The 14,900-nt window shown below is 58.6% G+C and overlaps 2 protein-coding genes across 2 annotated transcripts; one reads left to right on the top strand and one right to left on the bottom strand.

Annotated features, from left to right (window-relative positions):
- Positions 1-3,338: 3,338 nt before the first annotated feature.
- On the top strand, positions 3,339-10,298 carry BESB_023220 (uncharacterized protein; the record flags this gene model as incomplete). Its single annotated transcript, XM_029361024.1, has 11 exons — positions 3,339-3,954; positions 4,444-4,652; positions 5,163-5,301; positions 5,864-5,918; positions 6,021-6,294; positions 6,616-6,732; positions 7,192-7,551; positions 8,381-8,893; positions 9,156-9,272; positions 9,613-9,685; positions 10,237-10,298. 11 exons carry the CDS (start codon positions 3,339-3,341, stop codon positions 10,296-10,298), a joined length of 2,535 nt encoding a protein of 844 aa, XP_029215839.1.
- A 947-nt stretch (positions 10,299-11,245) lies between these two features.
- Positions 11,246-13,321, bottom strand: BESB_023210 (elongation factor TS protein; the record flags this gene model as incomplete). The annotated part of the gene is made up of 2 exons (XM_029361023.1): positions 11,246-12,502; positions 12,905-13,321. The coding sequence occupies 2 exons, from the start codon at positions 13,319-13,321 to the stop codon at positions 11,246-11,248; spliced, it is 1,674 nt and encodes a 557-aa protein (XP_029215838.1).
- Positions 13,322-14,900: the final 1,579 nt, after the last annotated feature.

The following is a 14,900-nucleotide window of genomic DNA, read 5'->3' as shown; positions in this document are numbered from 1 at the left end:
TGTCTGGCGCAGCGCATCTCTCCGCGTCGGTTGAGTCCGCGCGTAAGGATGCACCGTTACATGCAGGAAGACAGTTTACGTGCTTTGTGAGTTCTGGAGGCTAAGTGGGATCCGCAAAATCTGCGACCACTATCCATAAAGAGGACGGGGCTGGCCTTCTGTACATTATTGTATGGCACCCGCAGCAAATGTCCGATCCCCATTGGTGATGTAGTTACCCAACTGTGGAAACAGGAAACCCGCCTTCGCACTGTTGTTCCGGGAGGTGCCGAGAGAAAGCCCCACCCAGCGTCGCTCGCTTACGTGTCGAAGGAGCCGAACTGAGAGCCTCGGGGTACGTGCTGCGCCACATGAAGTGCTGTAGGAAGGACACACGAGTGGCTTGGCTTTGGAGCGAGCCCAGATGAAAGCCTCTCCAGCCTCCTTTGCCACCCACAGCTGATATTTGAAGCGCAGCGGACCTTGCAAGCGTTGGCCCGTGACACGGCAGACTTTCTAAGGCGCATATCTGCGATGGCCACTGGAACTTCTAAGAACAAACACTACTGTTGGCGCCACTCCATGTGAGGCAGCAGTTACCGCGCTCTCAGCGACATGTTAGCATAGCAGTCAAGCATGTTAGAGAATTAATGGCTGCTTGCGGCGACGAGTTCTCGTCCCCCCGCTAGTTGTGACAGCCTCGAGACGCTTCCCAACAGTATACCGACGATAGTTTCATGAATCTCCCCCCTTTTGAGCGACAGGGCCCGGGAGGGCTGCCGTGCGACGATGACAAAGAGGGATCTGAGCCTCTGCATGTTGGAGAGCGGGGCGCGAGCAGGAAGGTAAGGGGGGGCAAGAACATATATAGAGAGCTAGCGCGAAGAGGCAGTTACGCATTCACTAAGCTAGACTCTGTTTTTTACATGACTCATCTCGTAGTGCGGGCAACTGCAGGACCCCTTGATGACGACATATGGCCACTCGGACCCTCAGGGAGACGCACCTCTATTGATACCCATTCGCTCACCCGTCCGACAGTAACTGCCAATGAACGTAGGCAGGTTTAACACTTCTTCTTCTCTGGCAACTACCTGCGGACCGCAAGCACCCACGAAAAATGTGGAAGTGTTCACTATCGTGAGGCGAGCCCTCGGCCTTTGCGTACGGCGCCAACCTGAGTAGCCAAAGCACTGATGGACTGAGGGAACGCCAGCCTCCAAGGAACGCTGTGATACCACAAGCACTTCAGAGATCGCTGCCAGCTTTAACTTTTCGCGGATCTTCATATGGTGCTGCAGGAGCCGTTAGCGGAAAAGCAGATGGGCGGATGGGGCCTGAGGGCGGGGGGTGGGGGGGGGGGCGGATCTGATAGTATGGTGTTGACGTAAGGGCTTTCAACGCTCCAACGCGTCAAAGACAGCAGCTCCCGAGGTAATGCAACTTGACTTGCAACCGCTTTATTGCCACCTGGGGCCCGCGAAATAGGTGCAGACTCAACGGACCAAGTGCTGCGGTGAAGGCGTGCCCAACCTTTACGCTAGCTCAACACATCTGCGCCACCGCCGTCACAAGCATTATTGGCTGTGCCATCTTAAAGTGGTGAGTTTCTCATGACAACTCAGCCGGGTGCCGAACTGTTGGGACCCGAGAGGAGCTCACTCTTCGAGGATCCATTCCCACAGGTGTCTACGCCGCTGCCCTTTGATACCCATTCCTGGGAGCCCCGCTCCCACCTCGTCGAGAGATTGCCACCAAAGAGTAGATTACCTGAGGTACCATCGACATCATCCACTACTCCATCGCTGCGAATTCTATTTCAACCGATCTGAACCCCAATAACAACAACATGGCCTGTCTTCGCTGTCTGAAATCCTGACGTAGAGGGATCGAAGCTCGTAGCTGTACGCGGTCGGCCTCGGTAGCCGCAGCTAGGGGGGGACATTCGGGTTGAAGAGAACGGGCTGCTTCGCTGTCCCTCCGATTCAGATGGTGCTTGCTGCTCTACCCGTCCACACACATTCGATGAGTGCCGAAATTGATCAATCTTCTGCCGTGGTGCTGCGATGTGAGGCTGACTGGTTCGCTCTAAATCTCTCGAGACTGCCGCCATGTCTCCTGCCGTGAGGCCCAAGCGCTCCAAGCTGCAAGGATGGAATCTTCACTCATATTCGAGAAAAGTCGCGGTCGCAAAATTGCAGTGTCAAGACAATCAACACCGTCAAATGAGCATCGGCTTCGCCTGCACCGGCGAAAGCGACGACACGGCATTTTCGGTAACGTGCATTGCCGTTTTCCACCGTCTAAACTGCCTGCAGAGACAGTCACCTGCAGGATGGCGGGAACGCCCCTGTGTTTCCCAGCCGAGCTCTGGAGCCCGTCGAAGTCGAGTGAAGATGAAAAACACACCACGTAAACGTGAAACACACTGCACACTTTGCAGGAATGAAGGAGATGTACCAGAGATCGCTGTTTTGGGTCGAGGGCTAGTAGACGACCTCCAGTCTCCGTGACTTCTTCTTTGCAGCTTGTTTCCGTCTACCTCTGCTGTCTCTCCAGTGTCTCCTCCGCTGTCCTTGCGCGTCTTCGTCTCCGATTTCTGTCGTTCCCCGGAGCCCCAATGCAGAGCCACTTTTTGCCCTTGGTTGTGCTCTGTCGAAGTTTTCCGCCGGCCCTACACGCTTTCTGGCCTAGACTCCGAACAGCGCAAACATCTGTGTACCCGTCAGCCGCCATCCCGCTCCGTCGGTTTGCCACGGCAGACGGCGGCAGCAGGCAGAGACTCCGAGAGCGATGCTTTCTGTGCCTCTACCCACTCACACTGAGCAACCGGCTCAACCCCCCCCCGCTGGCGGCGTTCCCGCGTCTTGCGTAATCCTCCCGTTCTTCGTCTCCCTCGGCACACCAAGCGCTCGCTCGCACGCGGAAGAGCCTCTCCAGCCAGCTGCTCTAAGAGACCCATTTTTCATTCCTCAGCGGATGCCCGCGCGCATGCGTCATTCTGCGGGGCGCTACGCAGGCGCCGCGCATCTGGCCGCTTTAGTCGCGGACGCCTCACGGCAGCGGCAGTCTGCGCCGAGGGCGCCGCTGTCGTCGCACTCGTCCTCCTCGTTGCGAGGACTTCAGCGTTCGCCTCTATCTTCACTCCTCGCGCATGCTCCAACATGACGCACTCTTTCGCTTTCACAAACTGCAGAATTCCTGTGCGGGCTCCCTCGCGGGCCCGGGAGACGCCGCAGTGGGCCGCTGCGCGGAGTCGCTCCCGAGTGTTGGTCTGCCGCCACTTGGAGGCGCCTGAGCCTCACGCCTGCGCTTGGGCTCTACCAGCTCGGCGTTTTTCGTCCGTTGCCTTTACGCCGATGCATCAGCCACCGAGGTCACTGACGCAGGCGCCAGCTTCTGTTTCTACTTGCGCTCGCCTTTCTACTGGGGTGTGCCATGGATATGCGCCACCAGCCTCCGTGCCTAAAAGTGCGACAGCGTCTTCTTGTGAGATTGGCAGAAGCCGCGCTTGGTTGCGTCACGCGTTGCCGCCCCCATATTCGAAGCTAAGCATCCCTGAGGCGGGGATCGTCCGCGCCGCGTCGTCCCCGCTCTGCGTGGAGCGCCCACGATGCCCGCGGGTTCTCCAGGGCGGATGGCCCCTGTTTTTGAGCGTGGGAGCTCTTCGCGGAAAGCATTCTGCAACTTTTCCGCAGGGTTCTGGCTTGAAAACGAAGCCGCTCGCTCTCGCAGATTCCAAGAAGACGAGAAGAGACGCCTCAAGCAACAGGGGTCCTATGCAGACTGCGATGCGGCAGCAGAAGGAACCCGGCCTCCTCGACGAACTCATGGCGACCGTCGAGTCCTTCCTGTCGCGGGAGACGGAGAAAATTAACTCAACGGCCTCTTCTTTCCTCGGGATGCAAGACTCCAATGCCAGGCGACGCGGGGATGATGTCGTTCTATCGAGGTTTCAAGCGGCGATCCAGCCAGGTACGATACCCCTCTATGAACCCTGTTTTCGCTGCACCTTGCGCCTTCGGCGGCGGAGCCGGCTGCAGAGGGGCGGAGGCAACTTTCTGGGTTCCCCGGTCTCCTCTGAAACTCCAGCGGCCTCTGCCGGCTGTTAGGGCCCGCGGCGTCTCCGGTGCTCATCGGTCCCCAATCCGTCGGCGCTGCCTCTTATTTGGACTGGCTCAGCCAAGCTTAACTGGGTCGGGGGGCGCCACACGAGGTCAAACTCCGCCCGAGGGAAGGAACGCCTTCGATCCTTAGAGAGTGCATGCGCCCTCGACTCAGGACTCATGAAGACGGTGAACTGGAGCCGTCTGTTGCTCGGTGCGGTGCTCCGCCCCCCCCCTCCCCCCTCAGCTCTGCTCTGTGTCTGTGCGTGAACGGGAGTGCATACGCCCGCGAAGGCGCAGTGGTCATCCGTCCCTCGGCGCAACCGACGGACTGCGCGCCCCTGTGTGCTTCGGGCAGGAGGCTGGGAAGTCGGGATTCCCACGATTCCTTTCCTTCTCCTGGGCCCCGTCGGCGCTCTCGTCGTCTACGCTTGCCTGTGGCGCAGTCTCTGGCGCCCGCTGAAGCGTGAAGAGGAGCGCGCAGCGCGGGATGCGGCGTCTCAGGAGAACCTCGAGGAGACCCGGCGCACGCCATCTCTGAGGTCGTTCCCCCTCACGCTCGTGCCGGTAGGAAGACTGCAGATAAAAGCGGAGGGCACTCAAGGAGCAGCCTGCCCACATGCGATAGATAAATATCTCCTGGATGATTCTACATAGTGGCTAAATGTCAAGCAAACATGCGAATTCTAGGTTTTGTAGTTCAGCCGCTACAGCGGGGCCTGTGTACTATCTACTTTCGGGAGTACTATCGAGCGCCGGGCTCTCGCCGCGGACTAAGCAAGCGGGGCTCGCACTACACAGCGAGTGCCACGCAGCGGTAGGGGGGGGGATGGGAGGCAAAGCCAGCTAGATAGGGATACGTACCTGCGAGAGGCAGGTCGCCCGATAGCTCTGTTTCCCGGTCTAAGTGATGGACTGAGAAAGAAGGCAGACATGATGCGAGTGTAGATAGACGTCGCGGGGCTTGCAGGTTTTGTGCGTTTCGCTGCCCCCGACACCGTATTTCCGCGCGTTCTGGGGGAAGGAGGCAGCCAGCGTGTCCCCTATTCGCTGTTTCCGTCGTCCCTTTATTTTCAGCTCTACGCCTCAGATCTGCTGTCCCACATCGGCCCGTTCTTGGCGAAACACATCGAGAGCCGCGGCGCGTGCGAAAAGGCTCTAAGCGAGCTGCAGGATCCACTCCTGGCGCGCGAGGCGCGCGGCACCTCACTCGCAGGTGAGGGAAGAAGGCAAATCAGGCGTTTCAAGCCTCAGGTCGCCCGCCGCCTGCCCCTGGCTGGCTTACTCGATCGCGGAGCTACATCAGCTTGTGGTGCCCGCCTCAGCAGGGCCAAGGCATCGTCGTGGAATGTGCTGCAGAAAGGTTTTGCGGGGCCGTCTGCAGAGGTTTGGCGGCTGGTTATGACCCTCGGTCGTCTCAACCGCGCCCGATTTACCGCCGTCGACGACCACGCGGCGATCTCCCGTTATGCTGAACGCCGTCTTTACCGGGAGGGCACAAGCGCCGTCCAGGCAAGCGCCGCGCGTTTTCCCTGATTTGAAGAGAGGAGGCAGATGACAAGAGTCTAGGCTCCCATAGGGAGAGCGGCTGCGTGCCACTTCTACGCACTGCCTGTCTGGAGCTCCTTGGCATTTTTTGCTCCCTCAGCTTACCGACGCGCGTTTACTCGCTTTTCCATCAGGCGTGAGCTACTCGTGTCGCTTCCACGCTGCGGAAACCAGTGCCGGTTTGAAGGCACTACTCTGTCTTGCGCTCGCTGTGCACGGTGTCCTCGCAGCCCTTCAGTCAATGCTCCAGTATCCGGCTATTGCGGATCGACTCTGTGCGACGAGGTTCCAGCCTCGTCCGCTTCCTCTCGCCCCTGCCGCGCAGCCATCATCGTCTGCGTCTTCTTCGTGGTTGGCTCTGGCCCCCGCAGAGGGAACGACCTCCAGCGCGGCCGCTGAGAAGTCGCACCCACAGGACGATCCTCCTCTGCGGCAGCGGGAAGCTCCTGTCGCCGCCCCACTCGCTGTGGCGAACGAGCGGTGTCCAGGCGATGCGGACGCTGCGTTGGAGGCCGCCGAGGGCGCGGAGAAAACGGCTCTGGAGATTCTGCTGTCCGTGTTTGTGGGACAAAATCAGCCCGAAGGGATCGCCAAACAATCGACCGAGTGGCTCGTGGAACTCAGCTGTCTCTGCACCATTCTCCGCCACACAGTTCCCGAGGTAAAGTGTCTTCCGCGCAGAAGCCGCTGCTACAAAACGAAGGGCAAGTGCCTTCCGACGATTCAGCGGACGCCCGGAGAACGGCGCACTACACAGCATGACCCCTGGAGATATGGATAGGCATTCACGAGAGCGTAAGCAAGCGTAGACACCCAGGCTTGCTTTCCGCTCCGAAACCGCTCGCCAGGCTCCTCGAGGCTCCTCCAGAGTGCCGCCTTTCAGGATTCTTGGAAAACCGTAGACCCGAAGCCCTTTCATAGCTTTCTGACTCTGCAAGGTTTTCACGCTCGTGTGCGCGTCTCGAGAATGCCGTCGTCGCAGGACAGAGAGGTCCCATATGAGCTGCTACTTCGTCTGGTGAACGGGAACGAGTCGCTCTGGGCGCATGAGCCAAGTTTTGAGGAGCTTCGCGCGAGGCTCCTTCTCAAGCTTTTCGAGGTTAGAACACGAGACTCGGGCCAAAATTCTTGAAGTCGCGCTAAATTTGAATGGATAGCCTCAGGGACAGAAAAGACGCTTTGCCCTCTCTGGGCTGGACAGACGCCCAGTTTCTATCTTGTCGCAACAGAACCGGCTCACGCGTGAGCGTAATAGAGGAAGACTACGGTCACCTGAATGCACTCACCGTGAACAACAGGGGCAGACGAAAAAGCTTGACGCAGCTCCAGCCACTGCCGTGTGCCTGGAAGACCGCACGGGTTTTCATTTATGTCAACCCGCCCTTTGCACGTTCGAGCGAACAAGCCTCCGGTCTCGCGTGACTTCGCGCTTTTACCGCGTTCTTGCATTAGGAGGCTTGAATGAGGAGCTGGCTTACGACACTCAACTGGTTCACTCTCTGTAAGAAGGGGGCGACAGGCGAGCTCTGCTTGTGGCGTGGTGCGTGCGTTGCGTTAGAACGAAGCGAACGCGCTCTCTGTGTATGACCGCGAGATACCTGAGTTGCAAGCGCGGCGGCTCGCGGAGCTTGAGCAGCGAAGAGCGGAAGAGAAGGACGAGGAAACTTCTTCGTCGCAGACGACCGCAGCTTCCGAGGAGGGAGACGCGCCGCCGAAGCCGCTCGAAGAGAGGGGGGGCGAAGGCCCCTCGGAACTCGCTTCAACATCCCGTGACGAGGAGGAGGCCGCAGGAGCCGAGAAGACCGCGGAGACCTCCAAGAGAGACAAGACGCCAGCAGATCGCCCGCGACTTGTACTGGAGTATCTCCTCAATCCCAGTCCCTACAAACTCCCAGACTCCATCTTGCTTCAGATCTGGGTACGGCCATCCCTCATTCTTCCCCGTTTCGGCGCACTTTCCGCTTCCATATCGCGGGGAGACGCGTGGGAAGCTGAGCCGGTTTGCACATCCACCCGCGTCGGTCCAGCAGTTCAGTCACGAGCTGAATCCTGCACGAGCTCGATTGGTCATTTGGGCCCTGCATGCCTTCGTGTGCCCACCCGAGTTCCCTTGTGCTACTCGTCACCGCCGTGCTCCGATGGAACACTTCAACCTTTCGTATACAAGCGGAACATGCCTCCAGACATGTGGGACAAGGGCCAAGTGATGCCGGGCAGCATAGACTGATTGACAGATTCGCCCCTTGATGCGATGCTGATGACGTGACGGTTTTTGATGGCATGACGGTTTTTGTCTCGAAAAGAGGCGACCGACAGGCGCTGACGGAGACAAGCGCGCTTCCGTGTTTTTGGTGAAAGCCTATGTACCCGTGTAGACATATGTGTAGGTCGCTATGTGGCTCACGGAGCCTTTGCTCCCATTGTATGGTCACCCATCCACACCTGCGTATGTGCACATGCTGTTCATTATAGCGAGCTGCAAGACGCGGTGAAAAGCTTTGAAGTATGTCGTTCGCGAGATTGTCAAATGGATGTGCGAATACCCGTGCGTCCCTTGAATGCGTCAGCTCTTGTTTCCCGTTTGGCCCCGTACCTCCGCGAGGTGCCAGCAGACGCATTGGAAATGGTGCATTTTCACTTTCTTTTGTCGCGTTTCGGCTTAAGTGGGGCCTGGCCTTCGGCGCTGGTCCAGGCAGCGATTTTACGCTGTGCCCGCGCGGTGTGTGTCCTGTCTGTGTCTCAACCAGCCTGTGGGCAAGCGTATCCGCGCCGGCGAGCCTGAGCACGCTCTTCGAAAAACAGTCAAACTTCTGAGCGCCTTCGTGGACGCGCGCGAGGAGGCAAGAGCGAGGGAAACGGGATCGGTTAGCGCCGCGGCTGAGGAGAAATCAGCTCAGTCCGCTGCATCGTCTTCCCACACTCCCTTCTGGAGGATACTCCTAGGGCGCGAGTCCAAGGCGACGACCGCGGCGAGAGCCGGAAAGGAGACCATATCTGGAGACCCAGGCTGCTCTGCCGCCGCTCGTGAACGGACTGGAGGCCAAGGAGTCCACGTGGCGCACAGCCCAGAGGAGGCCTCGCTCGCGTCTCTCGGCGTCGCAGCCTCGTCTGCGCTGTCGCCTCGTCGGTCGCCTCCGTGGCCAGCGAAGGTCCTGTTGAGAGAACTCGAAAATGACCTTTTGTGCGTCCTCAGTGTGGTATTGGTGTGTCTCTTCACGCGCAAGGGCGGCGGCGAGAACCTCTTCGGCGAGATGGGCAAGGTGCGTGCCGAGACAGCAGACTGCGGGCTGCCAGGGCAAGGTGGAAAGTTTACCTCCCATCGCTTCGCGAGCCAAATAGAGCGAAACAGATCCGATAGATCTCGCACAAGGCGTGCGCGATGGGGCCATGCATTCCGTTCCCGCCGTGTCTGACGCGGCCAGCGAGACGCAACGAGGATACGAGGAGAAGCAGCAAACTATACGCTCGCTTGCACGCGTCATTTGGTTGTTGCTTCGCTTTCCTTGGTCTTCTCCTCTTCAGATCGGTCTAACAGCGCTAAGAGCGATTCGGGGTCTCGTGCTACTTGAGGGAGCGTACCACTTTGAGACCAAGTTCATTCACTCTCCAGAATACTACGCATCGTCAGACTCGGACATGGTAGGTGTGGTTTCGCGGTATCTGCACCTGCTCGGGAGTCGCGTTTCTCCAGATACACAAATAGAAGTATATATATACGTAAAAAAGTTATATATGTGCAGAGCGTAAGAAGACCAACACAAGCACGCATGCATACCCTGTAAAGAGATAGCGGTGCTGTCCTCAGTTACCCTTCGCGCAATGCACTCGCGGATGAAGTTCGCAGCAGACTTCCGTGAAGCTCTGCTTCATTTTCTGTCTTTCTCGTCTTCGTGCTTCTCCGTTCCGCCCTCAAGGCTACAGTGTGCCTTCATCTCTTCGCGCATGCTTACGTGCGCCTCTCGTGTGCTTTCCTTCACAGATAAAGCAAAGCGTCGGACTCGCAGCCGTCAACGGCCTGTTCCTCGGGGCGCTTCTGCGCACTCACAAATACGGTGAGACGTGAAGAGATCTGAGAGAGCCGCGGGGCCTCCGTGACCCTTTCGGGGGCTGCTGACCGAAACGAATGGCATTTGTTGTCGCATCCCTCAGTCTGTGAACAGCGGTGATTTAACTCCTCCCAAGCGCCTCATACCCGTATATACTTCAATACGTGATGATTCCTTGCTCGTACGCCAGGCATGCTCCCCAAAAAGCCGCCTCTGTGGTAACAGCGTTCGGATCCGTATGTCTGTATGTATATATATATATATATATATATCTGGCTCGCAGCGAACAGATATAGGGTGGTGAATTGCCTCCAACATCAGGAAACCGTTCTGTGGATGCCCCCTTGGGTTCCGGCGCGCCTCGCGTGCGGTACTGCAGGCACTTCACATTGAAGGTACATGGAACGCGTATAAATGGCCGGAGATACGTATGTAGATTTCAGTATTTATGTGCATACATGCGAGCTAATATTACGTGCATGCCTCTTCGCTAACGCCACGAGCACGTCTCGCTTTTTTTTCAGAGACTGTGTTTTCTGCGTGTGTGGCGCTCGCAGTTCTGTTGCCTTTTTTGCTACTCCGCCTCCGCGACATGGTTTCCATGGACTTCCGCATCTGAGGAGGACAACCTCGAAGACGCACACTTCTATCTCCTCTCTGCTTTTTTCTTGACTTGATCTCCGTTGTCCTACTTGCCGTCTGCCTATTAGTCCTTTTCGTCTCTTCGTCAAGCTCTTTCTCTTTTTCTTCTGCCTCAATCGAAATCGCAGCCTCTCCTGGGGGTGTTGTTTTTGGTTTCTTCCCGCTGTACCGTGGACAGATACGCCGCGAAGAACTAAGAAGTACTTCTCTGCCGGCTGCCTCCGTTCCTACAGAACTGGTTTTTTCCACGGTTTTAGGAGGCCCTAGGGCCTCGGGAATACATCGAGACAGTGAAACTTTGTCGTATCGCTTGAATTGTGCGAGTGTTTCCCCGAAGAGTGTGAAACCCGTCTCGGCGCACATCAAGCCGGACAGAAGACCAGAATTTCAGTGTAACGGCTATCCGTGGCGGATCCTGCGCGGAAGCCGCTGACTCACACGTCAACCAATCTCTCTTCGCCACACCTCACTCTTTGCTATGCGCGCGGTCCTGCGCCTACAAACTGCGCCAAGGCGTCGGCACGACTCACTCCATCACTATATGAGTATTTCTACGCCTCGCCATACACGTGTATATTTATATAGATATTCCTGCGCGGGGGAAGGAGCTGTGCGAAAAGGCAAGCCCTCCACTGGGGCACGCTGGAATCCGAGTGAGCAGCCCTGGTCCCGTAGAGCTCCGTGCGCACCTGAAGCCACGCCCCTCTGTTTTTTTTTTCTCGAGGCTTATGACCACGCGACGTGCGACTGCTAACCACAGTGCAGAAGAAAACTTATTCACAGACATCGAGACAAACATACGGCTGGACGCCGGAGTAGCTGCAGTTCGTCTCTCAGGTTCTCTGGTGGCTTTCGGGTGGGACGCGTTACGCTGTATCTTTTTCGGTGGAAAAATCGGAATCGAAGCCGCAGCCTGGAGTGAGATCACGACAAGCCAATGCCAAGCAGGCGCATGTCTTTGATGTCCAGGTCCTCGCAGCCGAGCGACTTTGCGGCGCGTCTCAGGGCTTCTTTAACAGAGGAGGTTTGGTTGTCGGCCTTCTTCTCTTTCTGCGGCGCTGCAGTCCCGCCAGCCTCCCCGCTGTCGTTCTTTCGAAGCACGTCGGTTTCCATCTGCGAGGCCAGAAGGAAATCTTGCTCGAGCAATGTCTGTTCCTTTAGCTGGGCCTGCAGGCGGCCCTCGACCGCCTTCTCCATCTTCTCGGGGGGCGCGGAGGCCGCAGACGAGAACTGGTGCGCGACGGAAGCCCGCAGAATCGACCGCTCGTTCTCTATCTCCGCCTCCGAGATGTCCGACAGTCTGACGTATCGTGGGCGAGTCGCCACGGCCTGCATGGCAATGAGCCGCGCGAGGGCCGCCACCGCCGCCCGCTTGCCCTTGGCGCAGGCCGCCTCCAGTGCTGCGCCGCTCTCGACGTCTCGCTTCTGTCGCCAGTCCAGCACCACGACCGCGGCCGCCCGCCCCACGCCCTCAGCCACTTGCCCATGCACGTACCAGCCTGCAGCCTCCTCGGGGAAGGAAGGAGACCCCGGCGGACAACACGAGAGGGACGCAGACGCGGCAGACGATGAGACACTGACGTTCTCGACGCGAGAGATCTGGAGCTTCTCACCAAACTGCTGCGTGAGCAGAACCATGACGTCCTCCAGCGTATTCTGCTGTCCAGCCGCGCCCCCAGAAGCGGCCGCGCAGGGAGACGGAGACGCCCCACAGGTGTCTCCTTCGTCCCTTCGGCCTTGCTGGAGGAACGCCTCGCCTAGTCCGGCTTCGCGAAAGTCTTCGGGGTCAACGAACGAGGCCTTCGCAGCTTCAATCACGAAGGCAGAGAGCGCCTTCGCGTCTGCTTGGCCCGCCGCCGCCTGCCTGTCTCCTGTCACCCCGGCTTGTGCGGCACCCGTCCCACACACTGAGGTTCTCGAGGCGGCTGTGGCCGCGGCGCGCGCAGCGGCTCGCGCGAGGGCGATGAATCGAGGACTCTTCGACACGAAGTCGGTCTCGGAATTGAGCTCTAGCAGGCACACGACCGTGCCCGTCTGCCCGTCGCCCGCAGGGGACAGCGTCTCCTCGGAGACCGGCAGGGCCGCGACCGCGATGAGGCCCTCGGCCGCCACGCGGTCCGCTGCCTTGGCAGCACGAGCAACGCCCCGCTTTCGCAGGTACACTGCCGCCTCGTCGAGGTCCTGAAAGGAGCAGAAATGGAAAAGGGAGGAGTCAACCACGTCACGATGAGCTCCTCTGCGTGCGCACTGTGTTTGCACGCGAGGTGCTAAAAACCACATGCATATATATATATATTTATATACATATATATGTATTTATGTATGGCGTAATGAGAGTAGATCAGCAAGAGGCCGTTACTGGCCACAGCTGCAGGGGCTGTTACACAGATGACTTTCTATACGAGAGAATGAGCGATGCATAAAGGTGAAGCCTCTAGAAGCACCCCCCCGCCGTCTGCTCGGGAGTCGCATTGTTCGGTGGTAATGATTTCTGCGTGTGGCTCGTTTCATACGCACAACGACACAACCTGCGGCCGTCGCCTCCTTGGGCCTCCTGCGACTCGTAGGGGGAGCATTTCTCACCATATTCGAAGCCTCAAGCGCTTTTCGGCACTCTCCAATGCTGACGCCGCCCGTCAGCGCCCTCAGCTTCTTCACCAGCGCCAAAAAATCACCGTCTGCGGCCTTGGATTTTTCGGCCGGCGGGGCGGCAGGCGACGAGGAAGTAGAGCACAAGCGGGAGGACAGGGAAGCGAACGCAGGCTCTGCAAACAAGCCCGGCGACACAGGCGACACTGAGGCAGGAAGAGGTCGTGAACTCAGAGAAGAAGAAAGGGCAAATGAGCAAGGGAGACGGGCAGACAGCGGAAACCCCACGAGAAGCGAGAGACGCCCCTCTAGGCGTACTGCGCGAAGAAGAGAGGCACGCTGCGCCTTCCAGAGCCCCGCCCCACACAGGGCTCTGAGGCCTGCCAAGCAGGAAGGAGGCAGTCGAGCCATCTCAGAGAAAACCGAGGAAGAAGAAAACACCAGGAAGGACGGTGAGCGCTTGCACATCCACAGGCACGGACCTCCAGCCACGCCCCAACCGCGCGCGAGAGAGAGAAAGTCACAGCCGCAGACTGGACTCTCGTGCTGCGGGATTGATACTGAACAGCCAAGCAAGGAAAAGAAAAAGTTGCACCAGCGAGGGGCGGAAAACCTGCGAGAAAGACCCAACGACTCTCAAGAGTCGCACATGACCGGACGCGCGTCCCTCAGAGGCAGACGCTGAAGTCGCCAAGGAGCGAGACGAAGGAAACGAGACAAGCCAAGGCGAAGATACGGTGAAATTGGCGCACTAAGAATGAAAAACCACGAGGAGGAAAACAGTCGGCAGCCACGATCGCAACCCCCGTTTGAGCGCGCGCGAACGCTGTTACGAGAAGCGACGAGAGGAGACCGCAGCCAGGCGAATGGGCGACCCAAACAGAATACCAGCAAGGCGGAAACAGACATGACTACGAAAAGCGGATCCACTAAAGAAGAACTGCTATCGCAGCCTGGAAACTCTCTAGCAAGAAGAACGTCACACGCGCACGCGCGTGCCGCTCTCCCGTCCGTATCTCTCAGCGGCAGACAAGAAGAGTAGCCGAGCTTGACCGGAATAGAAGCTGGACACCGTAACAGGCTTCCTTCTTTCCGTCTTTTCGACCAGACATCCTTCATTTAGCGCCTTTTGTTGCTGCCATGGAGAGATTGGACTGAGTAGCCACACATGCAGCTGCGGCCTTGCGCGCGCCTCCGCAGCATGCCGGTGTGCTTGTGCGATGAACTCGCTTGAAACAAAGTGCGTGTCTTTTTCTGTTCCTCTCTGCCTTTTCTTTCTCACTTTTTGCGTCTTTGACTTGGCGGCGGGGACTCTGCGTGCCTATGGCGGCTGCCATGCATGCTCGCGTAGGTGCGCAAAGTGCTTAGGGACGTCGACACGCGACGAGTGCTTTGCACTGCAGCCGATTCCTGCGGCCTGTCTCTCGCTTCTTGCTCTCGTTCTTCTCGTCTGCGCTCTCGGCGTCGTCCGCGCCGCGTCCTTTCTTCAGTCTCCGCCCCTGCGCAGTGTGCAGGCCCTTTCTCCCTCCCTCTCTCTCGCGTTAGCGCCGTCCGCACGCCTCCTACCTCGTCGCCTCTCGCCTCTCCGAGCCCTTCCCGAGGGAGCGCGCGCGCATTCGTTGGCTTTCCTCGCTTCTTCTCGGCGGCTCGATGACAGAACTGCCTTCTCGAGGCGCCTGTGCCCGCTACGCGGGATCTTCCTCGCAGTCTGTGGCCTGCTCTGCTGTCTCTGCCTCTTCCTCCCTATCCCCTTTGCACTCCTCGGCTGATCTGTGTCTTCCCGCGCCCGGAGCTCCTTCTTCTCCCCTTTCTGCGCGCGCCTGCTTCCTGAACCTCACCACAGCGCGTCGCCCTCTGCTCTCCCTCTGGATGCGCCGCGCCTCCCCTCTCGCTTCGCCGGCGCCACCTCCCCCAGGCTCTCTGTCAGCGTGCCGTCGGGGCCTCCCCCTCGTTCTCTGCGCGCGTCTCCCCCCCCCCTTGGGCTTCGGCG

This window comes from Besnoitia besnoiti, chromosome XII, assembly GCF_002563875.1.
Source record: "Besnoitia besnoiti strain Bb-Ger1 chromosome XII, whole genome shotgun sequence".
Lineage (NCBI taxonomy): Eukaryota > Apicomplexa > Conoidasida > Eucoccidiorida > Sarcocystidae > Besnoitia > Besnoitia besnoiti.
This window is presented reverse-complemented; position numbering and strand designations above follow the sequence as displayed.